Source organism: Panthera tigris, chromosome B1 (genome assembly GCF_018350195.1).
Source record: "Panthera tigris isolate Pti1 chromosome B1, P.tigris_Pti1_mat1.1, whole genome shotgun sequence".
In the NCBI taxonomy this organism is placed as follows: domain Eukaryota; kingdom Metazoa; phylum Chordata; class Mammalia; order Carnivora; family Felidae; genus Panthera; species Panthera tigris.
In genome coordinates, this window is record NC_056663.1 from 70,303,870 (window position 1) to 70,331,009 (window position 27,140).

General features: G+C 35.0%; 1 protein-coding gene and 1 long non-coding RNA gene across 11 annotated transcripts in view; one reads left to right on the forward strand and one right to left on the reverse strand.

Annotated features, from left to right (window-relative positions):
• Positions 1-2,452: 2,452 nt before the first annotated feature.
• The window catches only part of GLRB (glycine receptor beta), a 98,639-nt gene continuing 73,951 nt past the window's right edge, over positions 2,453-27,140 (reverse strand). For 6 of the 10 annotated variants that reach the window (XM_042983705.1, XM_042983707.1, XM_042983706.1 and 3 more), the window contains 2 exons: positions 16,514-16,812; positions 2,453-3,646 (listed from right to left, as the gene is read on the reverse strand). In XM_042983705.1, coding sequence (XP_042839639.1) covers positions 3,350-3,646; positions 16,514-16,812 — 596 coding nt within the window. In that variant the 3' untranslated portion in view covers positions 2,453-3,349. Of the gene's footprint in view, positions 3,647-5,239; positions 5,374-12,709; positions 12,833-15,149; positions 15,320-16,513; positions 16,813-27,140 lie in introns of those variants that run through there. The other 4 variants (XR_006216715.1, XR_006216713.1, XR_006216714.1 and 1 more) reach the window with 4 other exon arrangements.
• Positions 17,571-27,118, forward strand: LOC122237935. The gene is made up of 2 exons (XR_006216716.1): positions 17,571-17,698; positions 26,934-27,118. It is a non-coding gene; the product is annotated as an uncharacterized LOC122237935 (long non-coding RNA).

A 27,140-nucleotide genomic window follows, 5' to 3' on the forward strand; every position in this document is an offset into this window, starting at 1 on the left:
ATATTCATGCTATAAAATAATAGGAGACAGAAGATAGACCTATGAATGTCCAGTATGTCCTCACAAAGAAAGATCTCCAAGACATATTAAACAAAAACTAAGCTAATTGCAAAACAAAACATATGGTAAAATCCCCTTTATGTTAAATCCCATTACATTAAATTATCTTTCATATTTAAAAATTGGATGGGGGGGCACCTGGGTGGCTTAGTCGGTTAAGGGCCCAACATTGGCTCAGGTCATGATCTCACGGTTCATGGGTTTGAACCCCACATCAGGCTCTGGACTGACAGCTCAGAGTCTGGAGCCTGCTTTGGAATCTGTGTCTCCCTCTCTCTGTATCCCTCCTTGACTTGTGCTCTCTCTCTCTCAAAAATAAATAAATAAACATTTAAAAAAACACAACTGGATAAGGGTTCCTGGGTGGCTCAGTCATTTAAGGGTCCAACTTTGGCTCAGGTCATGATCTTGGGGTTCGTGGATTCAAGGCCCACATTAGGTTCTGTGCTGACAGCTCAGGGCCTGGAGCCTGCTTTGGATTCTGTGTCTCCCTCTCTCTCTGCCCCTCACCCACTCATGCTTTGTGTCTGTGTCTCTCTCAAAAATAAATAAATGTTAAAAAATTTTTTAATTAAAAATTTGATTTAAAAAAACGGATAGAGTTGTAAATGCCTAAGGCAGATGCCTAAGGTGGTGACCTCTGGGGAAAAGAGAAAAGAGCTTGGAGAGCAGCTGCCATGACAGCAACTTTGAGTGCTTACTCGAAATACATCTTGGTTTCTAATACATCAAGGTATTCACGTCTTACTTGGGTAATTAAAAAAAAATGAGTATCACACAGTTCAAAAATAAGCTGATTTGAGGTGCCTGGATGGCTCAGTCAGTGGAGCATGTCACTCTTGAGCTCAGGATCGTGAGTTCAAGCCCCACATTGGGTGTGAAGCCTACCTGATGAAAATAATAATAATAATAAGCTGGGTTCTAGTGGAGCGAGTCTGCTGTAACAGTCTGATAAGGAATGGGAAAGGGCAAGTGAATTAGGGTTGTGTCAGCAGAAACAGAGAGGAGGAAGTGGTAGGTGTGAGAGGGAGAATCTATATGCCTCGGTACTTGAACGGGTGTAGAGTGAGAGAAGGAAAGAAGATTTAATATGGCTGACTACAACAGGGACGGCTTTAACAGGAATAAGGGAATGAGAGAACCTACTGATTGTGAGGACAAGATAATTTTTTATTTTGGAGACAGTGGATCTGAGATACTGAGATACAGGTAAATACACTGCGAGTCTCCTAGAAAGACATAATATTTAAAGACACAGACCAGAACTACCCTGGGGTTAAGCGACTAAGTCCTTGAGATAATAATTATAGAACAACTGTTAAGTGGACACTAATTGGACTTCATTGTTATGATCACTGTCTAATGTCCCACTTGAAGTTCTACATACACACTTAATCCTTAGATGGCTATGTATTTAGTTTGGTATTAAAATTGATCTTAGGGGGCTAAAATATTACAGAAAGGAATTCATTCACATTATTTTCAATAAATAAATTCTTGTATAATGAAACCTGTCTTCCATTTGGTACATTTCCCACTTAAAACTCTATATCTAAATCAAACTTCTGAATATGAGTGAAATTTGCAGAAATATAAAAAATGTATTATAAGCAAATGCCATTTTCATAAATAAAAGTTGTAAATGGTTTAAGTCTTACTCAAGGCATTTTCTTCCTAGCATGGTTCCATTAAAATGTTACTGCCTTGGGTCCTTGCAGGATATTGAAGTCCATCAGTAGGGTTACTTGTGGCATTTTAAAACTATTCAGATGGCTGAGCTTTTGCAACTAGGGGGTGCTGAAGTTCTACAGAGGATTAGATTACATCTTATTTTTTAAAAATTTGGTAATCGGTGAAAATCTTTTAAAAGTTAAAGTCTTTAATAAAATAGCATTGAATGACACAGCAATTTGCATAAACAATATTTAAACACACTTTATTGTTGAATTAACCATATAAACTCTCATCTGCGACAGAACTCTCCAAATAATGTAAATATACTTATTTGGTCTTATGTTTGTGTTATATGAATTACTGATAATTCCAATTTCAACAATGGAGAAATAAAAAGGTACATTGGGTTGATACCACTAGGATATAGGACACTTACAGACCAGAAATTGCCTACTTTCAAACTGAAGATCAAAGTAAATAAGTAATCTAGACTTGTAGCAAGAACAAAAATACAACTAGAAGGCCTAACATAGACAAAGACATTATATACTTAATCTTTAAATGTTTTATAACAAATCCGAAATTATTCAAATAAAAAAGAAATGAATTAAAAAAAATTTAGTTTTACTTTAAAATATGTAAGCATTTTAATAAAATAAAGAAGCTAAAATCCTTCAAAGATTTTTTTTTTCCAAACTCGTTACTTCTAATAATAGGGTATTTTCCTTTTGGTTTCTTAAAAATTATGTGGAATCATATATCCATTATTATATTCCAATTTAAAATATTTATGACTCTTTAAGGCACAATGATTTTGTATATTCTATATCAATAAAATGAAATCCATGAAAATATATTTAGGCTTTAAGATGGATTAAATAGAATTTCTTTTGTCAGAAACACTTAATCAATGTATCTATCCTTTATTTTTATCAGAAGCCAGAATTCAGTATGAATTTATGTAAATCCAGATGTCCCTTTGTTTCAAAAATGCTTACCGTGTTTCATAACCTGGCATTTTGACAACACAGACACACTTTAAAATGAGCTGATTTTACAAACTAGTAACTTTTTGAACTTTATTTCTCCACAGAGCCCACATAATTATAGTTAATATATTTCTACTTACAAAGTTTAAACAATATGTAATATAATTTTTGCTTAATCTGTGATAGTACCATCTAAAATTATACAAGAATACGATGGCTTTCTCTGAAAGTTACAAGGAAGGAAATTTGAAATACTACATACATTAGAGTGGTCATCATAACAGGATCCAGCGTGCACATCATTTTATTATCAGAATTATGTGAAATATTTGCAATTTACACTAACCGAAGAGAACGGTTTAGATTTTATTGTATGGAGTATGCTTATCCTTCATTTATTCCTAAAGCAGTATGTTTGCTATACATATATACATCATCAGTAGAGCACAGACGTAACAAGATCATGCTGCCATTCAAAAGTTAGGTGCCACATTTTTATTACAATCACATGGCATCCAAAATGCAATATATTGCTATGAAAATGCAAAATTTTTCAGACTGGCATTTATGAATGAGGTTGGTCACAATGACATGGGATTTTATTTTACACAAATGAAAAAGATTTATCATAAATATATAGACCAATATATAACGTTGAAGAACAAGAAGCAGAAAGGAAACAATGCTCTTGCGTAAAGATCAATTCGCTTAGCTGCTGTTGGAATAACAGGTTTGGCAGGGGGCGGCTTCTTGTTGTTCTTTGCCTGAGATTTCCCAAGCCCATTGTTGACTTCAATAGGTTTTCCATAGCAGTCATAATTGGATAATTCAAAATCTCTTGGTAAGCTTCCAACAATGCTGAAGTCATTAGACCTCAGGTCAGACTTAGAGGTGCAAACCTTTTTGCATCTTGTCTCTCCAACCTGAGAATAAAAATTAAGGACAGGGTATATTTAATTTTTTTCTATTCATAAAACATCTCTTCAAAAGGATATTTAAAAAATCTGATGGTCTAATCAGTTGACTATTATCTCTGTTTGGCAAAACAATTTAATAGCAACTGATTAGACCATCGGGTTACCTGAACATTTAGGGCTTGAAAATGTTGCCCATATAACAAGGCTTATGTCATGGAATAAACTTTTGACAGGTTATTTTATGTCAAAGGATCAAAGCGCAAACCAGCATTTATCTCAGGCGCTCCCAGGCTTGTGAGAGTTCTCAGCTGAAATACCAATGAATAAAAATCCAATATTTAACCATAACACAGACCACATTACCACAATATGTGGATTACGGAATCTTCTGGTATTTCTAACCTTTGACTTCCCCATGGATTCTATTTCCAAAGACGGTGGTTTATAAATGACTGAGGCATTTATCTCCTCAATGAGACAGACTCTGTCTCCAAACCACACTCACAAACAAGATCTAAAAGATGGTCACAATTACCATGAACCAAAGATTTACTGGTGAAAGGCATCCATTCCTAATTTGTTGACTAAATTTGAAGAGCCAACCACACTCAGAGAATCTAAAGAAATTGTGTGTATTTCAGCCAGATCATAAGCCATAGAGATTATTCAGTTGATGGTCTCTGAATTATTAAATCTGAATTCATTCCCCATGACATACATAACAATTATTTTACACTGAACTCTAGCAATCAGAAATGCTCTTAGAAAAAACAGAGGTGTAGGCTAACCCCAGTGTCTAGGATAGCCCTGATATTACAAAAGGCCACAGAAGGGCCAGCTTTTGACTCTACTGCTTAATTTCCTACTGTTCTTACTCCTGAGTTCTATGCTTCACCTTTGGGATCTCCATTATCGATATTTACTGATTTGACTGCAAAAGGAAACTATGTCATTATATATACTGTCGGTATACTATAGTTTTTGCTTTGTTAGTATAATACATATGGATTCTACTTACCCTAAGTTATGGCTGGGTAAAAGTTATGCTTACTCTAAGAAGTAAAACACATTATTTCCTAGAAGTACTTCAGGTAGCAGGACCTTATCCTTTATCTGAACAAACACTGAGACATATTTTCTGGGCCAGAGCCAGATGGCAGTGTCTAGAGGTGGATAGCACACATAATTAAGATACACTGAGTGGAAAAGCCAAAATGTGTTTATGCATCTCCTGTCATTATACATGTAGGTTATTTCCATTTTTTTTTTCAATTATGAACATGTATTGGTAATGTTATTTTTTCAGCTGGTATGCAAGTGTTAGCTTGATCATTATATACTTTATACCACATAGATATTTGTACAATCCCATTGAGTAAGAATTTTTAAAAAATACGTTTATATAAACATAATTATACAAAAATACACAAGAAAGAAAAGATATGGAGTGCCAATATATTAACATATTTAGAGAATGTTTGTTATTAAATAGCCCAAATGGAAACACATTTCCATCCTGCTTTGATGGGACTTTGTTTTAGCTACCAGCAGCCAACCTTAAGAAACAGGATCCCCACCGCTTTTCTAATGTGCCCTTACAATTTGCCAATTGTGAGATCTCAGCTGAGCTTAGAAGAGTAATTGTGTCTTGATGAGGTATCTGGTTTTGACGGAGCAACCACAGGTCTAGTGTCTAGTCCATACCAATTTATGCACTGTGTCTATGACAATATCTGGGAAAAAAGAGGGGCTGGTGAATGAGAAAGACAGTAAAGGTAGCAACTAAAATCTAAATTATTTAAATAGGACTTTGGGAAATCATATATATATATATATATATATATATATATATATATAAAATTCATGAATATATTTATTTGACTATTATAAATATTTGACTGTACATGAGTATTATATATGTGAATATTATGAATTATGAATATAATGATTATATATGATAGAAAATAGACTTTATATATATAAAATTTACCTTTAGACCTTCCACTTAAATTTCCCAACTGGAAATTTCAAAAGGCCATTTTCAGCAAGCGGTTTGTCATTTAAGCTCCACCACCATGACAGACTCATGCACATACACAGACTCATCATATTCACATTCACACACTTTCCGTGTAAGTGTGCCAGAAGGAAGCCCGCACTTAAAGCTCAAATTTTCCAGTGCTATCTGAGGAGTCGGTCTCAGTATGTACCAGTGAACTTTTGTAAAGAGTAAAATGACTACCTTCACTGGAACAGAGGTTGAGAACAGGCTCTACATATCAAATCTGTGCACTATCCTCAGACTCTCAGAGTAATCTGCAAAATCTGGGACTCTGTAGATATCCCAGTCTTTCTCCCTTGAGAATTCTCTAAGAAATCTAAAGTTTTAGATTCACTAACTGTGCTTTAGAATCCACTTATCAAAACAAAGGAGTATTTCTGGCTTCTGCCAATAGACTTAAGAAGCATGTTTCTTCTTGGTGATTTTACTTTTTCACAAAGAAAGAGATGCATATTTACATGAGAAATACATTTGCTTTAAGTCATATTTTATACACACCTACATAGCTATTAGTATAGTTTTAGTATCTATAAATAACTAAACAAGTAATCAAATTTATATGATATTATAACCTAAGTCACACATAAATGCTTCACATTTTCTAATCTGTTTTATTTACATAAACATATTCTTAGATTCTGCTAGCAATTTGAATAATTTTAAAATTTTACCTACACAGTTTATTCAAAATGTGACACAGGATGTTATATTTATTCAGAGAGTTTATTTAAATACAGTAAACTTGTCAGTAAGAGAAGAATAATTTATTCAATGTTAAAATAATAAAATAGAAAAGTACTCCAAAGGGCTTCAATTTGGTTATACTAAATCTTCAATCATTTTATTTATTAAAACCTCTTTTAGAAACATAGTTGAAGATTCTTCTATTTGAAAAGAGTAGGGGTGTGTGTGTGTGTGTGTGTGTGTGTGCGCGTACTGATGGAGAGAACCTCTTCTACAGAAATATTTTTTAATTATGTGACACAACTGAGAAAGAAATAAGAAGTCCTCAGATTCCTTAAATAAGTCATGATTCATTAACAAGTTGGCTGCTCTCCCCTTTTTCCATTCATCAGAGATTTTATACAAACATAACTTTTTATTTAGTTAATACTCTCCACACATAATTATCATATCTAATATGTACATAAAAGTACAAATTTATTAAAATGTTTTAAGCAATTATAATGTCACATGAAGAGAGATTCAATAAACTCCTTATAAATGAGATACTAACCCTACGTAACGCATTATTAAAAGTGATCTTAGTTATATTAATCCCCAATCTAAAATTTCTCAATTTTTCTCAGATAAATATGTGTTTTAATTTCATCATATAAACTTGTCACTTTTGAAAATCACTGGTAGCAAAAATGAGGTAGCAAAAATGATAATGAAACTGTCAGGAATAAAAAAAAATGATGCAGAGAATAACTTACTAATGTTTCAAACTGAAGCCTTTAAGATTTTCTTTGTTGTCCTTTTCAGTTTGAGTCACACATTTAAAGGCAAATAACCTTATGCAATATTCCTTGACCAGAAGACTTACGCATGATTTCGTGGTGATAAAGATACCTTCTGCAGTTGATGAAAACACGTTCAGAAGGGAATAATCTCTATATATTTTACTAAATTTAAGTCATTCCTTATTTTTAAAAATTTAACATTACCATAAGAAACAACTATCCCATTGAAGCATGAACATTAGATTTTATTTTTAATTCAATCAAATCCAAAAGCAAAGATACTATTTTTGTCTTTCATTCACAACTTTCTTGTGAATGGTACACGGCACACACTAGGCATTGAGAATAGGATGTTATTAACAACAGTAGGTCCTCACTGTTTTTGCTGAATTAAAAGAAAGAAATGTGTGAGTGAACAAACAAATTAGTAAACAAAATATTGTAATGGTTGAGGAAGTCCTAAATTTACCTGGAAAATTATGTATGTATGATGACAGATTTATGTATGCAGCTAAAATTATAAAAACACGTTAAAAGCTAGATTAAACTATCATTGCTCTTACATTTTTTTATATCATCCCTTTTCTTAGCAAGGACAGTATTATTTTAAATATCAGCATCAAAAATTTCCTATAATCCAAATTTCACTGTGCTTCCAATGACTATTCCTATGCTGTCTAAAAATAAATGACATATCATTTTGAAACCATGCCCCACAGTGTTAATGAGATTGAAACCAGCAGAAAGTTTAAAGGTTGTTTTTTAGAGAATTGTTTCTCCCTAATCAGCTATTGTGTCTTTTCAGACCCCACTAACAAATCCACTAGCTGTTTCTACAGAGGCTTGAACTCAAGGTCAACTGATATAGTTCCAGCCTATGAACAAGCAAAGCCCTGCATTCCTTAACAGATAATGAGCCCAAGACCCCATTCGAGTTTATACCAGCTCTTGGAACATGCCCATAGCCCCTTGTCCTTGGCGTAAAATAACCTCCTGACTGACGCCAGGAGCTGAATTTTTCCTCCTCTGGTGTTAAGTCCCACCCCAAAGTGAACACGGGATGGATGCTGCATGTATGTTTGCTCAATGTGTGTATTCCACCTTTCCTCATGAATAGTCATAAGTTTCCCTGCCCTTTTCATCAACATATATGTAATCTCCTACCCTGAATTCCCCTTTAAAAACCCTGCTCCTTAACCTGGAACCTCGGAGATGGTCCTTGGACACCAATCCGCTGTCTCCCCAGGTTGCCAGACTCCTAAATAAACGAATCTTTCCTTTCCGGCCAGCACCTGTCTTTTGAGTATTACCTTTCCAGTGGCAAGCAGCCGACGTTGGGTTTTGCTAACAATTTCATTGAAATTACTTAGCAAAAGTTTGTGATTTGAAAGCAAAATACACTGGAACAGATGCATTTTGAAACCAAAAACTATATTTTTCACAGGAAAACCATCAATGAAAAAAGAAACAATTTTTTAATTTCTTTTTTTACATACTTTCATGTGTCAATGTGTAACAATCTTACTGAATTTATCAAGCTTACACATTTGCTCTAAGTTTGATATATATAGATATCAAACTTAGAGCAAATGTGTAAGCTTTATCAAGCAAATGTGTAAGCTTGATAAAGCTTGATATACATATATATACGTATTTGGGGGCGCCTGGGTGGCTCAGTTGGTTAAGCGTCCAACTTAGGCTCAGGTCATGATCTCACGGTTCATGGGTTTAAGCCCTGCATTGGGCTCTGTGCTGACAGCTCAGAGCCTGCAGCCTGCTTCAGATCCTGTCTCCCTCTCTCTCTGTCCCTGCCCCCATTTGCACTCTCTCTCTCTCTCTCATATAAATAAACATTAAATTTTTTTAAAAAGAAATTGCATTTGGCCTGTAAGCAATGAGAGTAATTTACATTTATTTCTGGAGATTAAAATTTCTGGTCAACTTTTAAACTCCCTAAGCATCACTCTATAACTTCTGTAGCAGAATGTAGCAGGTTCAGAATTAAGACACGTGTGTTTCTATTAGCAACCCAAACAGAGAATTGAAATACAGAAGTTCTTAAATATGATGAAGTTTTCTTCATTGGGAAATTATTTTAATGCCTGAAGGCTAAAGTTTAAATAATATAATTCTGGGGGAGAGTTCAAGATGGCATAGAAGATTCTGAACTCACCCCTCCCATGGACATAACAAATCCATAACTGCATATGGAATAATTCCCTCTGAAGGGGATTGAGAAACTGGATTGAGAAGCTTAGGTGCTGACTCATGTGACATGGAAAGCAGTGCAATGAAGGGGATTGAGAAGCTGGATGAACAGAGCCTCTGCAACAAGGAACAACAAAATGGGTTGAAGAGGCAGAGACACTGTCTCGCTAAGGATAAAAACACACCTGAGATGCAGCACTCCATGGATCGGAGGAATCTCAAAGATACAGAGATTTATTTACCCTGAGGAGTGAAAGATTTGAGCTCCATGTAAGGCACATTACCCCTTAGATTCTGCACAGGAGAGAGGAACCCCCAAAATACCCAACTCTGAAAACTTACAAGGAACATATCCAGGAGAACTATGAAACTGTAGTGACAGAATAACCCACTTTTAAAAAGCTCACGTGCTGGCTCACTTGACATGGAAAGCAGTGAAAGAAACACAATCAAAAAGTGCATATCTATAGGTGAAGGAGGCCTCCTTACTAATGCACCCGCTAGAGAGGCAAGAGAAAGCTGGGTCTCTCTCTCCCCAGGAACTGAGACACTGGAGGCAGCCATTTTTACTATCTTGTTCTGCCATGCTGATTTTGGCACTGGGGAGCACCATTTTGGATTTTCCCTCTAGACTGCTAATGTCAGAGGGCATGATCCACCAAGAATGTCAAACAAGCCTGGGCCTTGTCTAGGCCTTACAGCCAACAGCATAATAACCCTACCCACCAGTGCATCTGCAGCAGTGACAGCCAGGCATCGCAGCCAGCTGGTCCAGGGCCACTCCCACCTATCATGTACCCACAGCAGTCATTTCCCCACCACAACAGGAGAGTGCACACAGACTACACAGGGGACATTCCTGGAGCAACCTTGTTCTGGAGACCAAGGGGAATTGCACTTCTGGGCCCCAAAGACAACTTCTACATAAAGCTACTCCTTCAAGACCAGGAAAAGGAGCTGAAAACTACCCAATACATATAGAGAAAGTCAGGTAAATGAAGAGACAGAGGAATATGTTCTAAATAAAAGAACAAGACAAAACCTCAGAAAAAGAACTAAATGAATGGAGCAAAGCAATCTACTTGATAAAGAGTTCATAGTAATGGTCATAAAAATGCCTATCAAACTCAGGAGAAGAAAGGATGAACACGGTGAGAACTTTAACAAAGCTGGAAAATATAAGAAAGTACCAACCAGGGCTGAAGAATGCAATAACAGAAATGATAAATACATCAGAGGGAATAAACAGCAGATTATATGATATAGAATAATAGATCAACAATCTAGAGGACAAGATAGTGAAAATAACCCAAACTGAACACAAAAAGAAAAAAGGATTTTAAAACGTACGATAATTTAAGGGATCTTTGGGACAATATCAAATGTGCTAACATTCACATTAGAACTCATATAACTCACTATCAAAAACAAAATAAAACAAAATAAAACAATCCAGTTAAAAACTGGGCAGATGACCTGAATAGATACTTTTCCAAAGAATATATGCAGATAATCAGCAGGCACATGAAAAGATGCTCCACATCACTAACAATCAGGAAAATTCAAATCAAAACCACAATGAGTTATCATACAACATCAGTCAGAATGGCTACTATCAAAAAGATAATAAGCAACAAGTATTGGTGAGGATGTACACAGAAGGCAATCCTTGTGCACTATTGGTGGAAATGTAAACTGGAAAGTAGTGTGGAGGTTCCCGAAAAAAATTAAAAAGAGAGCCACCATTTGATCCTGCAATTCTGCTCCTGAGTATTTATCTGAAGAAAATGAAAACACTAATTCAAAAAGACATATGTACCCCAATGTTTATTGCAGCATTATTTACAATAGCCAAGGTATAGAAGCACCTAGGCATCCACTGATAGATGAATGGATAAAGAAGATGTGGTAAATACATACAATCGAGTATTACTCAACCACAAGAAAGAATGAAATCTTGTCATTTGTGACCACATGGGGGGACCTAGAGAGTATTATGCTAAGTGAAATAAGTAAGTAAAAGGTAAATACTGTATGGTTTCACTTATATTTGGAGTTAAAAGCAAAACAAACAAGCAAACAAAACGAAACAAACAGACTCATAGATACAGAGAACAAACTGATGGTTGTTGGAGGAGGGGGGCAGGAGGATGGATGAAATAGGTAAAAGGAATTAAAAGATACAATATTCTATTTATAAAAATAAGTGAGACACAACAGGTAAATTTCAGCATAGGGAATAAAGTCAATAACTTTGTAACAATTTTGTAAGGTGAGAGATGGTGACAAATCTTACTGCACTGAACATTTCCTAGTGTATATAAGTATCAAATCATTATGTTGTACATATGAAACTAATTCAATATCGTGTAGCGATTATTCTTTGATAAAAAATAAATAATTCAGTCTAATGTTCTAGATCCTATTTATCCTTTGTATCTATTTTCACAAATAATTTTGATATGTTCTATAGTACTCTGAAAATCTGCTTCCAATGAATCTCTAGTATCAATCCCACTGCATTGAATATGTTAAGATTCCAAATTCCTTGCACATTGGTGTTCCCTATTACTAGATAATTTCTGCAATCATCCAGACCCCGTGACATACCATAAAATGGAGCTGATTGTGGCACTACTGAAAATCAAGCACCCATTCCATAGAACGTCTTTGTTTTCTTCTCTAGATCACTTAACCAGAGTTCAAGTTAGTAGGTAGGGGGATTAGTAGGTAGGAAAAATGAGAAAGTGGTAAAAGACTAGGAGATATACATTGGGGGACTGATAGCTAGGGCCACATATTTAAGGAGTCCATATAGTGACATGTCCATATAAAAAAGGGGGCTCAAGTATTCCTCCTTCCATTTCTGGAATGGGGAAATAAGTATGTTTAGAAGGAAAAGCAAAGTTCCTCACAAGGAGCTAGCATGCTTCAAATACCAGGTTTTTTTTTTGTTTGTTTTGTTTTTTTTTTTTTTGTTTTTTTTTTATGTTCTGAAGCACCCTTAACCAGCCATGAGCTCTTCCAAGGTACTATTTGGTGGTTTGGGTCATAACAGAAAGTAAAGTAAAATACTGGGGGAAAGAACCAATATTTCTCTGAAAAGGTGTGTTCCTGGTGCAGGAATGCAGTAAGTCTGAAACAGTCCGATAGGTAGAGCAGCTGTCACATAACTGAAGTGTTAAGAGTAGCTCAGTGACATGTCTAATCACTAGGGTGTGGCAGCCAGGCTACAGGTTCAGTGAGGATGCTGGGAGACTTGAAAAGAGTATTGGGGAACTCTGCTCCCGGGAAGATGTAGTAGACATATACTGGACGTTATATAAAACAAACCTAAGAAGACTGTGAACAGTGGAGAAACAACCATTCTCCAGTTGTGGACCTTCAGACGCATGGAACAACACGGTGTTGAGTGTCCTTTTTGCCTCATATATCCCAGATTTGAGGCTGAAGGAGCTGAAATTCAAAATGAAATTGGTACAGATAAAAATAGCTCCAATAAAAGTCTAATTTCTCTATCCAAAGGACAAAGAAAAGAGTAGCTTAGCAAGACAAAAACTTTATTCTTTAATTTTTATTTGTTTATTTTTTTTTAATTTTAGAAAGAGAGAATGCCAGGGAGAAGGGCAGAGGTAGAGAGAGAGAATCTCAAGCAGGCTTCACACTCAGGACAGAGTCCAACATGGGGCTTGATTCCATGACCCTGGGATCACGACCTGAGCCGAAATCAAGAGTCGGACGCTCAACCAACTGGGCCACCCATGCGCCCCAAGACAAAAAACTTTTAGACAATGTTCTCTCTAGTTCAGTAAAACACCACACACAAAAAGGTGACCCCATCCCCACCCACGCCAGCAAAGGTTGAGTGGGGAGCTGAGTCTTCCACCTTTAGAGGCTGTAACAAGGTGCCCAACACTCCCACCCCAGTGGTATCAGAGAAGACCCATTAAGGAGAGAGGACTCCCATCTCCATAGACCACTAACAAGGCCCTGCTTCCCCCATTGCATCAGAGGAGACTGTGCAGGCAGCATGGACTTCCACCCCTACCCAGCAGAAACAGACCGCTTCTTCTCTTCCACACTGGAGGTGATGTCATAGGAGCCCTAGCTGAGGGGCAGGAATCACCACAAAGTGGTAATGAGGGCACCCCCCCACACACACACACACTGTGTATCAGTGGAGACCACATGGGTAATTAAAAACTAGCAGTCCCACCCTGCAATAATAAAGAGCCCCCAGCTACATTGTGTCAAGCCCTGGACTTCTACTTCCACTGAAGTCCTGAAGCAGCACCCTTCCTTTTCCCAGCAGGACAGGGCCAGAGAAAGCCATCTAACACAGAAAGTTTCAATAAGATTCAGAGTCCATAACAAACTATGAAAATGTCCAGGTTTCAACAGAAAACCATGCATCATGTGAAGAACTGGAGAAGATCTCAAACTGAATTTTTTAAAAAATAGAGTCTGTAGATAACAACACCAAAATGAAAAATGTGTTAGAATCATCTGAGAGAGGTTCTAAAACATGGATGATAAAAAAAAAAAAAAATTTCAATCAAGTATTATGAACATTTGTTTGAAAGCACTGACAAATAGAAAGCCTGAGCAAAGAAATACAAAATCTCAGCAAAAAGAAAGTCCAAATGGAAATTTTGTAACTGAAAAATACATTCAGCAAAATATAAATCTCAGTGGATAAGCTCATCAGAAAAAATCGAAGGGGCAGAAAAAAGAATCATTGAATTAAAAGATATAACCAAAGAAATTATCCAATCTGAACAAAACCGAAAAAAATTGACTAGACAAAATGAAGAGAGTCTCAGGGATCTGTGGGACTATAACAAAGGATTTAACAGTTGCGTCATCAGAGGCTCAGAAAGACGGGAGAAAGAAGGTGGGTCTGAAAAGGGTACTCAAAAAAATAACAGTCGAAAACTGCAAATTTGACAAGAAACATAAGCCTACATTTTTAAATAACCTGAATAAATCCCAAACAGGATAAACCCAAACAAATCCCTACCAAAACACAGACTTTAAGGATAATAAAGACGAAAAGAAGTCTTGAATGCAGCCAGACAAAAATGAGTTTACCCTCAGGGGAAAACCGATATGAATGAAGAGGAGTTCTCATCAGGAGCCATGGAAGCCAGACGGAGGGAGGAGGCACAATAATTTTTACATGCTAAAAGAAAAGAATTGTCAACCTAGAATCTTATACCCATTGAAAATATCCTTCAGAAATAAAGGGGAAATCAAGATTTTCTCAGATGAAGGAATGCTACCTGAATTTGTTACCAGCAGTGCTTCCCAAAATATTGAATAAAGGAAATTCTCTATAAGTAAACAATGAAAGACATATCAGAGTAAACGAAAGAACATGGTGAGCAAAAATATGCATAAATGCAATAAGCTTTCCTTCTCCCTTGCAGTTTCCTAAAGTATATTCAATGGTGAAATAAAAAGTAGAATGCTTTCTAATTAGATTCTCAGAAATATTTACAAGTCTATCATAAATAGAAAGTTAAAGTGACATTAAAGGATGTGATATTTTTACACATCACACAAACTGGTAAAATAATGACACCAGCAGACTTTGATAAGTTATGTACATATAATTAGTACCTAGGACAATCACTAAACAAGATGGATAAAGAGACAACTTTCAAACACAATATAGAAAACTCACAAAATGTCATTCTCGAAAATGTTTAAAGTAACCTTCATGAAAGCAAGAAACAGAAAAGAGGGAGATAAAAAATGGGATAAGCAGAAAAGAAAACATAAAACAATAGAATGAAGCCCTAACATATCACTACTTAGATTAAATGATATCATCTAAACATACCAATTAAAACATGAGAGTGGTGGAGCGGTTCAAAGTCATAAATCAACTATATATGTTGTCGACCAGAAACTCACTTCAAACATAATGATTTAGACATGCTGGATGGAAAAGGATGGAAAAAGATATGTCAAATGTATGACTTCTCTAAGGTCATGATCGTTCTTTATTAACAAACAGTTTAGCTTTATTTATCATAAAGAGAGTTAGGGTATGAAAGAATCATAAGTCCTTAAAAACCCTCCCACAAGGTAGCAACTAACACTACAGAGACTTGGCTGTAGATGCAGAAAATGAGTTTAATGACTTTACAAGAAATTAAAATTTTCTAAAAAATATAGCTTCAGGCAGCACCACAAAAATAGTTTACTTTTCATATCTACAAATATGCACCTGGCATACTTGTCTAACATTCTAGGTAAGGGGTGTGATGGTAGATAACAAACTGAAAGAGTAATATTGGGCCAAAACATAGGCAGAGAAGGCAAGATTTTCAAGGTTGTAAGATGGTGTGAACCTATTAGTCTCCTGTGGAATGTACCAGGCTAATAAGCTCAATGGCAATAGCCTCCTGGTTTACTGGTCATCCCAAACAGAAGGTATCAATCAGGGGAGCTTTGGGGTAAGTAGAAACCTATCCTAAATTCATGAAACAGCCTGTTGATCCAGAATTTATCAGAATCTAAAGGCACTGACCATTACTCTTAGACCAATGATCAAGTGACAAGGCAAGGTCCAATTCTGCTGCAAGTACTCACCACTGGGCTGGACAGATCCCTGACTACGGTACAGTTTTCCCATGGGCCAGGCATCCCGTAAGTAAGTAGCCTGCCGGCCATATTCTGTGTGGAACTCTCTAACTTGATAGGGAACAGGAAAGGGGTTTTATCAAGAGCATGGGCTACCCTAAATCTACCAAGTGGGCAAAAGGTCAGTGCTTCCAGTAATCCTCTGGCCTTTGAGGCTTATCAGGTGAGAAAGAACAGGAGGGTCTGTAGCTTTGACAATATCTCCACAGTCAATGGTACCCATCAAAGAAGAAACGTCTCATTAAACTCCATGGAAAGTCTTCTAGAAAGTTGATAAGGTGTTGATTTCTTTTTATTAATTAGTATTTGACCTAAGTATTTTTTATTTCTCTTACAAAAAGGTTCGATGTGTTTCAGTTCCTTTTTATCTGTAAGAGAAGAATGAGGGAGCACCAATTCTATCAAAGCTTCACACCCACAGAAAAGTACCTTTCTCCTGAACTGCAGAGCGGATGGGGGAAATACTTTCGCCAGTGTCATTCTTACCTGCAAAGTGCTAATGTGAACAGGAGTCCCTGTACCATTCACAGTATTCTTTTTAGCAGCATTTACATTTCCACCTTTTCCATCTGCCTGCTCAGCCTTTGCAATTCTGGCTTTCTCTGCTTCGACTCGTTTGGGGTTATTCAACATCACCTGCACGACAGCATACTCCACCAGAGAAGCAAACCCAAAGAGAAGACAAGCAATGAGCCACACATCAAGGGCCTTCACGTAGGATACTTTGGGAAGTTCAGCAGCAAGGGTTGTGCACTCGGAGGCCAAGCTGAGTACTGAGAAGATACCTACAGAAATAGAAATAGCAGTTAAAGTTGCTTCTTACCCCTGTGAAATGTTCTGCAAACATTACTTTTTGATGATATCCCTCTGCAGTTAACTCCCAATGCTCATCAGATCTCTTTCAAGCTCAAAGAGTAGAAAAAATAATATTGACATACTTTTCATGCAAGTATTATTTAATGTAGTTGGAGATGTTTGTAAATATTTAATATTTAAAAGTAAATAGAAATTTAAGCCAACGTGTAAAAACACAATTTAGATCTGGTTTAAATATTAAAGATGTCTGAAACTATTTTGTAGTATCTCGGAGGAAGCCACAAAGCTCTTTAGTTAGAGTTATTTCATTTTTCAGCTTTATTTTAGACAGTCACAGAACTGCATTTTACCCCAAGAACAACTAAGTCTGAACAAGAATAGAACATATAAAGCAATTTTCTGATAAGGCTCACAATTTAAAATATTTAATAGAAAAGACAAAGATAGAGCATTCCTGATTATTTCAGGGGAAACAAATGATTTCAGCTTTTCAAGGAAAGAGCAATATTCTGCTATCTGTATTAACCATTTGTGGAAGGTTAACTAGTTACATATCAATTTAAGCCAAATAATTGTAAAATCCAAAAGGAAAATTGCAATAATTTATATCCCTCCTTTTCTTTGCACTTGCCACATTCCCACTGACTACCAGTGACACCCTGTGTCAGAAAGAGTCTTCTATGATGTCAAAGGAGGCTCACATTAAGTAATGTAGAAAACAGGTTTGCCTAGGCTATGCACTTATGGGGCCAAATGCACTTTTTATTCTTAGATTTGACCACCACAGAGAATTAACAAATAGGTCAACCTAACAAAGATATACTTGGTGTTCTTGTCTCTCGCCTTGGAAGTATGGTAAGCACTATATTAGTATTAATAATCAGTTAAAACACTGAAAAATATATTCCATCAGTTGCACTGTTTTAAAGTCTCCTGAGAGGTGTCAAGTTTGTTCGGCTCTTTTTTTTGTGAGTATTGAAGAGCTATGAGATTCTCTACTAGAAAGAAAGGTTTCTAGCAAAATATAGTAACTTCTGCAGATAGAAACAATATTACTTAGAATGTAAAGACTTGACAGTTATATTAATTACCCTTGGTCCTGAGGAAAACTAAGAACTAATTAATAGACTACATCTTAAAAGTTAATATAGGTCTTAATGTTTCTAACCTGGAAGTGGAAACTAACATAAAAACCAAGATCTTATCACTTGTTGCCCGAAACTGCAATTAGTTATACCTATGGGCGTTAATTTAACAAGTCATATTTCCAAGTCAATTTTTCTATTTTTAATCAAATGCTATATGTCAATCTAGCAATCAAAAACAACCTTACTTAATTCCTTGAAATAGAATATATTGACACACCATTCTCTGTGTTTCCATAGCATTTCAACATTTCACTTTCATCAATAACACAGGATAGATATAACAAACTGTTGTAAACTCAGTAGTATACCTGAAAATTTCCTGATATATCAGAAACTTCATGAGAAAATGGGAGAGTAATGGCAGACTTTAAGGGTCCTGAAAGCCCTATAATGAATTTGCCATACCTGGTAGAAAATATTAAGAAACTTTAAATTTGGGGAAGAGAAATGACATTACCAAAAGAATGCTGAGTAACATTATTCTGGTAGGGATATATACAACAGACTAAGAAAGGAAAAAATAGTAGCTGCAGAAACAAAGCACAGAACTGATGCAAAAGGATTTTGACAAGACATTTTAAAAGACTTGGTTACTGATTAAAGGAAGAAGGAAAAGATTGAGACAAAGCTTTAAAGAATGGAATAACTGGAAGAATACCCATGAAAGATGGGAAGAGGAGACGTAGGAAAGAAATAACTTTGGTATGAAAACATTGAGGTGGGTTAGAGAAAGGCCAAGAAGCATAAAACCGATGACCATGACAAAAGCATGATACACTTGAGAATGTTGTAAAAGAAAAGATTAGCCAATATTATTCAGATGGAGGTCATTTTGAAATTGCAGAAAACCTTGTGAGGAAAAGATGCTGGAATGTGAAAGAAAGGAGACCAAAGAAACAGAGAAGCGACTGTCCTTTTAAAGGAAGAATATGGCATTAAGGGTTTTCTGGGGAGAGGAGGGAGGCATTTATAATTCCAGATATTAAGTTAGAAACCATGATGGTCAATTCTATTAAGATTTTTATCATTTCAGAGATGAAAGAATAGAAATGGAGAAAAATGTGAACATCACTGTATGCCTTCTCTTCAGGAAATCATATTAAAATTAGAAAATATCCATTTGCTTTTTTAATCCTAAAATAAGAAATCTGAGCAAATAATATTTCTTTGGACAAGTATTGTACCATTCACTTAACATAGTCTTCAAATAAAATTACTTCACTGTTAAATAATGCATAGTGAAATTTTGTCTGAATTTTAATAATTTATAAACCAATCAAAAGAAATTTCACTACTGGGCATCTACCCAAAGAAAATAAAAACTCTAATTTGAAAAGATATATGCATCCCTATGTTTATTGCAGCATTATTTACAATAGCCAAGATACGAAAGGCTACCAGGTGTCCAATGATAGATGAATCGTTAAAGATGAAGTGGATATACATACAATGTAACTTTACTCAGCCATAAAACAATGCCAATCTTGCCATTTGCAGCAAGAAGGATGGTGCTAGAGAGTATAATGCTAATGTAATAACAAATGTCATGAACCAGTAGAGGTCAAGGAGTAAACTGCAAGTGTTTACATACCTGTCTCAACTACAAATAATTTTTATCTCATACTGCAATAAACTATCAAATTCATACATGGGGAATTGTGATTAATAAGATGGAAATTAATTTAGAAGTACTACTAAATTATATTAACACGTTATCATTTCATAACATTTTACTCTAAGGATATGAAAAAGAAAGCTATTATTAATATCATGTGAGAATCCAAAAAACCTTTTTGACATTTCTGTAAGAGGTCCTTATAATCCCTGAACACTGTCCTAGATGATCAGAGTATAAGAAAGAATGTGTGCATACATGGTCTGCTAGAGGTCTGCCTTGTAACCTAAATTATTAATCTGTTTACACTTCAACTGAAAGTTACGTGTTAAAAAAACTCCCTTTTTAAAAAATTCCCTTTTAGCAACAATTCAAGTACTATATGTACCAGAGAAATGGAGTGTTATGCATTATTTACTTAAGAGTATTACAAAAAGTTGCTTCAATAATTACTTCCATACTCAGAGAAAGAGCTATAGACAAAAGTCTGTACCTAAAATTCATAGAGGGAGCTTTCACGTTTGTTAACAATGGAAAAGGTAAATTCAAATGAGATTGGGAGAATGTTTAGCATCTTTTCATGTGTTTGTTGACCAATTAGATGTTGTCTATTCAAGTCTGCTGCCCATTTTTTAACTGGACTTTTATTTTTGGTTTTTCTCCTTTTTTTCTTTTCTTTTTGTTTTGTTTTTGAGCCATATGAGTCTTTGTAAATTTTGGATATTAGCCTGTTATCAGATATATGATTTGCAATTACTTTCTTCAATTCAGTAGATTATTTTTTCATTTTATTGATGGTTTCCTTTGCTGTGCAGAAGTTTTTTAGTTTGGTATAGTCCCACTTGTTTATTTTTGCTTTTGCTAAAATCATCAAGATATCTATATCAAGGAGCTTATCACCTGTTTTTTTCCAGGAGATTTATGGTTTCAAGTCTTATATTCAAGTCTTTAATCCCCTTTGAGTTAATTTTTGTGTAGGGTATAAGATAATGGTTCAGTTTCATTCTTTGGCAGGTGATTGTCCGATTTTCCAAACACTATTGAAGAGACTGCCCTTTTCCAATTATACATTCTTGGCTCACCTGTCATAAATTGACATATATATATATATATATATATATATATGGGTTTATTTCTGAGGTCCCTATTGTTTCACTGAACTATGTGTCTCTTTTTTACCACACTGTTCTAATTGCTACAGCTTTGTAGTATAGTTTGAAATACTGCCTCCACCTTTGCTTTGCTTTCTCAAGATTTGGGATCTTTAGTGTCCACACAAAAATTTTAGGATTATTCTATTTCTGTGAAAAATACTATTGTAATCTTGATAGATATTCCACTGAATTCGCATATTGCTTGGAGTAGTATAGACATTTTAACAATATTAATCTTCCAATCCATGGGTATGGAATATATTTTTCCTTTATCTGCACTGTCTTCAATTTACTTCATTAATGACTTACAGTTTTCATATAGCTCTTTCACATTCCTGGTTAAATTTATTCCTATTTTATGCTTTTAATGCAATTGTAAATAGGATTGCTTTCTTAATCTCTCTGATAGTTCATAATTAGTGTAAAGAAACAACAGACTATATTGAAACTTCACTGAATTCACTTATTAGTTCTAGCAGTATTTTGATAGAGTCTTTACAGTTTTCTGAATATAATATGTCATCTACAAATAATGACAGTTTTACTTCTTCCTTTCCATTTTGGATGATTTTTATTTCTTTTTCTTGCCTAATGACTCTGACTAGTACTTCCAATACTATGTTAAATAAAAATGTTAAATAAATATGTTTATGTTAAATAAAAATAGCAAGAGTGGCCATCCTTGTCTTGTTTCTGATCTTAGAGTACTGTTGGGTATAATGTTGGCTGTGGGCTTGTCACATATGGCTTTTATTATGTTGAGGTACATTCTCTCTGTATCCACTTTCTTATGAGATTTTTATTATAAGTGGATGTTAAATCTATCAAACGCTTTTTCTGCATCTATTGAGATAATAATAGGAGTTTTATCATTCATTTTGTTAATGTGGTATATCACACTATTGATTTACAGATGTTGAACCATTCTTGTATCCCTGGAATAAATTCCACTTGGTCATTGTGTATGATCTTTTTAATGTATTTTTGAAACAGGTCTGCTAATATTTTGTTGAGGATTTCTGCAGGTATATTGATCAGGGATATTGGCCTGTAATTTTATTTTTTTGTGTGGTATTCTTGTCTGATTTTGGTATCAGAGTAATGCTGACCTTGCAAAATATGTTTAGAGGAGTTCTTCCTTCTTCTATTTTTTGGAAGAGTTTGAGAAAAAAATGATATTAATTCTTCTTTAATGTTTGGTAGCATTCACCAGTGATGTGTCTGGTCTGGAGCTTTTGTTTGTTGAGAGGTTTCTGATTACTGATTCAATCTCCTTACTGGTAATTTTTGTTATCTGTTCAAATTTGCTATTTCATCATGATTCAGGCTTGGTAGGTTGTATAGTTCTAGGGATTTATCCATTTTGCCTCGGTTGTCCATTTGTTGGTATATAATTATTCCTAGGAGTCTCTTGGGATCCTTTGTGTCCCCTGATATTAGTTGTAATGTCTCCTCTTTCTTTCCTGATTTTATTGATGTGAGTTTTCGCTCTTTTTTTTTCTTGGTGAGTCTAATTAAGGGTGTGTCAATTTTGTTTATGTTTTCAGAGTCAGCTCTTAGTTTCATTGATCTTTTCTATTGCCTTTTAGTCTCCATTTTTTCCTAGTATAATTTTTATTTCCTGCCTTCAGCTTAGTTTGGGCTTCATTTGTTCTTCTTTTCCTAGTTCTTTCAGATATAAAGTTAGGTTGTTTATATGAGACTTCTCTTGTTTCCTGAGGTAGGCGTTTATTACTATAAACTTCCCTCTTAAAACTGCATTTGCTGCATCTATAAATTTTGGTATGTTACATTTTCATTTTCATTTGTCTCAAGGTATTTTTAATTTCTCTTTTGATTTCTATTTTTGATCCTCTGGTTGTGCAGGTGTATGTTGTTTAATCTCCAGAAACGTGCAAAATTTCCATTTTTCTTAGTGTAATTAATTTCTAGTTTCATATTGCTGTGGTTTGGAAAACTGCTTGATGTGATTTCAATCCTCTTAAATTTATTAAAACTTGTTTTGTGGCCTAACATATGATCTATCTTGAAAATTGTTCCATGTACACTTGAGAAGAATATGTATTCTGTTGCTCTTAGATTGAATATTCTGTAAGTAGCTGTTAAGTACATATGCTCTAATGTGCCATTTAAGACTGATGTTTATTGATTTTCTGTTGGAGTGATCTATGCATTGGTGTAAATGGAGGGGGGGACTAAAGTCCCCTACTATTATGGATTGCTGTCTATTTCTTCCTTTAGGTCTGGGAATATTTGCTTTATTAATTTAGGTTCTTCTATGTTGGGTGCATAAATATTTGTAAATATTACATCATCTTGTTGGATTGACCTCTTTATCATTGTGTAATGCCCTTCTTAGTCTCATTACAGTCTGTATTTAAAGTATTTTGTTTATATAAGTATAGCTTCTCTAGCTTTCTTTTTGTTTCCATTTGCATGGACTATCTTGTTATTAAAGTAATATGATATATTAAGTAGTACACTAAAGTAATATTATTTCTCTTTTAGATAAAATTATAAATATGTATATGTTTAGTAACAGAGCTTCTAAATACCTACAGCATAATTTTATATAGTTGGAGATTTTTTTTTTTTTTTTTAATATATGAAATTTACTGTCAAATTGGTTTCCATACAACACCCAGTGCTCATCCCAAAAGGTGCCCTCCTCAATACCCATCACCCACCCTGCCCTCCCTCCCACCCTGCCCTCCCTCCCACCCCCCATCAACCCTCAGTTTGTTCTCAGTTTTTAACAGTCTCTAATGCTTTGGCTCTCTCCCACTCTAACCTCTTTTTTTTTTTTTTTTTTTTTTCCTTCCCCTCCCCCATGGGTTTCTGTTATGTTTCTCAGGATCCACATAAGAGTGAAACCATATGGTATCTGTCTTTCTCTGTATGGCTTATTTCACTTAGCATCACACTCTCCAGTTCCATCCATGTTGCTACAAAAGGCCATATTTCATTTTTTCTCATTGCCACGTAGTATTCCATTGTGTATATAAACCACAATTTCTTTATCCATTCATCAGTTGATGGACATTTAGGCTCTTTCCATAATTTGGCTATTGTTGAGAGTGCCGCTATAAACATTGGGGTACAGGTGCCCCTATGCATCAGTACTCCTGTATCCCTTGGATAAATTCCTAGCAGTGCTATTGCTGGGTCATAGGGTAGGTCTATTTTTAATTTTCTGAGGAACCTCCACACTGCTTTCCAGAGTGGCTGCACCAATTTGCATTCCCACCAACAGTGCAAGAGGGTTCCTGTTTCTTATAGTTGGAGATTTTTAACAACTCTCTCAACAATAGCTGTAAAAATAACTAGACAAAAGGCATAAAAGATTTCAACAGTACTATCAACCAACTTGATATTTACAGAACACTACATCCAACAGTGACAAATACACTTTGCAAGGGAATGTGGTATGGTTACCAGGAGATACATGTTAGGCTAGGCCATAAAAAAAAATGTCTGAATAAACAAAAAGTTTGAAATCATATTCTCTGACAAAATCAAAAAGCATTTAAATAAATTTAAAATCATTATCAGGTACTTATTAAAAGTAAATATTTGGACATCAAACAGAATCCATGGGCCAATGAAGAAATCACAAGGTAAATTAGAAAACATTTTTAACTGAAAGAATATATCTGTTTATAACTTTAAATGCTCCTGTTTAAAAAGAAAAAAGATCTAAAATCAATTATCTGAGTTTTCACTTTAAGCATCAAAGAGAGATCGAATTAAATGCAAAGTAATTAAAAAGAAGAAATTAATAAAGAGCTAAAAATCAACCAAAAGGAAAATAGAAAAAAATAAATGAAATAGTTATGATATTTTGAAAATATCAAAAAAAAATAAGCCTTCAGCTAGAATAATCAGGAAAAAAGAGAATTCCCAATTTAACAATATCAAGAATTAAATCTGACATACCACTAATAGCCAGACATTAAAAGGATAAGGGAATATTATGAAAATATTTTGTGCTAATAATTCTTGCAACTCATGTAACATCTAGAAATCAATGAATATAATTCACCAAAATAAAGAAGAAAACCCATCTAAATATTTAAGTATATGCAGAAAAAGAATTTGGCAAAATTCAATCAAATTTAAATTCAATGAAATTTTATCATATGTGATAAAAAAACAACACTCAGCCAACTAGGAAGCAAAGGAAATCTACTCAATTCAGTTAAGACATCTACAAAAAATCTACAGCTACTATCACACTTAATAGTGAATGGCTGTTATTTCTACTAGAATCAGGAAAAACAATTGGCAACAATTCTATTCAACATTACAGTAGAAATACCACAATGAGGTAAGAAAATTAAATGTTGGGGAGTATTTGAAGCAACTGGTAAGAATGCAAAATGGTACCATCTTTTTGAGAAATAGTATCTCAGTATTTTATAAAAGTAAGTGTATCTTGATATCACCTCACACCTGTCAGCATGGCTAAAATCAACAACACAAGAAACCATAAGTGTTAGGGAAAACGTGGGGGAAAACAACCCTTGTACATTGTTGGTGGGAATGCAAACTGGTACAGCTACTGTGGAAAAGAGTATGGAGGTTCCTCAAAAAGTTAAAAATAGAACTACCACTGAGTATTTACCCCAAAATTTAAAAAACACTAATTCAAAGGAATGCATGCACCTCTATACACACACACACACACACACACAAACATACTATACATATATATATATATCACATATATACATGCCATGGAATATTAGTCAGCCATAAAAAGAATGAAATCATCATTTGCAACAACATGGATGGAGCTAGAGATAGAGAGTATAATGCTAAGTGAAATAAGTCAGTCAGAGAAAGACATCACATTATTTCACTCATATGTGGAATTTAAGAAACAAAACAAATGAGCAAAAGGAAAAAAAACAAAATGGGGGAGAAAGAAAGAGAGAGAAAAGCAACCCAAGAAACAGACTCTTAACTATAGAGAAAAAACTGATGGTTACCAGAGGGCAGGTGGTGGGGTGGGTGGTGAAACAGGTGATGGGGATTAAAGAGTACACTCATGATGAGCATTGAGTAATATATAGAATTGTTGAAACACTACACTGTACATCTGAAACTAATATAACACTGTACATTAACTATACTGGAATTGAAATTAAAAACTTAGTAAAAATAAAATGAAAGTTTTTCAAAAAGTATAAAACATAGTTTTACTTTAAAATCCAGAAATCTTATTCCTGGGTATTTACCCAAGAGTAATAAAAACATATGTCCATAAAGAGACTTGTACACAATTATTGAAAGCAACATTTGGGTTATTTATAATAACCCAAACCTGGAAATGATCTAAATGTCCATCAACTGTGGAGTGGAAAAATAAACTATGAAATACTGCCCAACAATTATATGGAGTCAAATATAAACATGAGCAACAACATGGATACATCTCACAAACATAAATATATTCCTATCCTCTAGTTTTCTTTTAGTGGGTGTGGCTAGAGATAATCATCCCAACATACTGAATGATCTTAGTTGAAATTTATAATCACTAACCTCAGGAAGCCCATAATCACAGCAAGCATTGTATATTTCCCTTGTCCATTCACTACCTTCTCTCTTCAAACTCACAACAGTCTATCCTACCTCACTTGCAACTCGTGACCTTTCTTCCTATTTTACTGAGAAAACAAAATCATTCACAAGCCCCCACTACCATATCTACTTACCTATCTCTGTCTATACCTATATACTCTGCCTTCCCTCCTGATATTGAAGACCAAGGATTAGTAAACTGATGCATAGGACACCCATTCAATTATGTATTGTCTAAGGCTGCCTTTAATGCTACAACAGATTTAGGAGTTGCACCAAAAACCATATGGCCCACAAACATAGAGTATTTACTATCTGGCCCTTCACAGGAAGAGTTTGCTGATCCCTGGGACCAATCCACTTTGTCCTCGAAAAGGCCAATCTGTCTACCTGATCTCATCCCCTTTCACTTCTCAAATTCTGCTCCTGCACTTCTTCCATCTCTCATTTTTTCCTTTGTTATTGGTTGTTTTCCTCTAAATATAAACATGCTAAGATTTTTGTCCGTCTTCAAAACAAAAACCAGAAACCCTCTCAACTCCTATTCCCACCCCAGCTATTTCCCCATTCTCCTTTTCTTTTTACAGCTGACAATCTCCAGCGTGTTGTTTCTACTGGATGCCTCTAGTTCCTCCCCAGATGCCACCATTCTCTCCTGAAGTCACTCCAGTCAAGCTTTCCTCTGTTCACTCTACAGAAACTGTTCTTATCATGGACACCAGTGACTTCTCCAGGTTAATGAATCCAATGACAATAGTTAGCCCCAAACTTACTTGATTGGCAAGCAGCTTGAC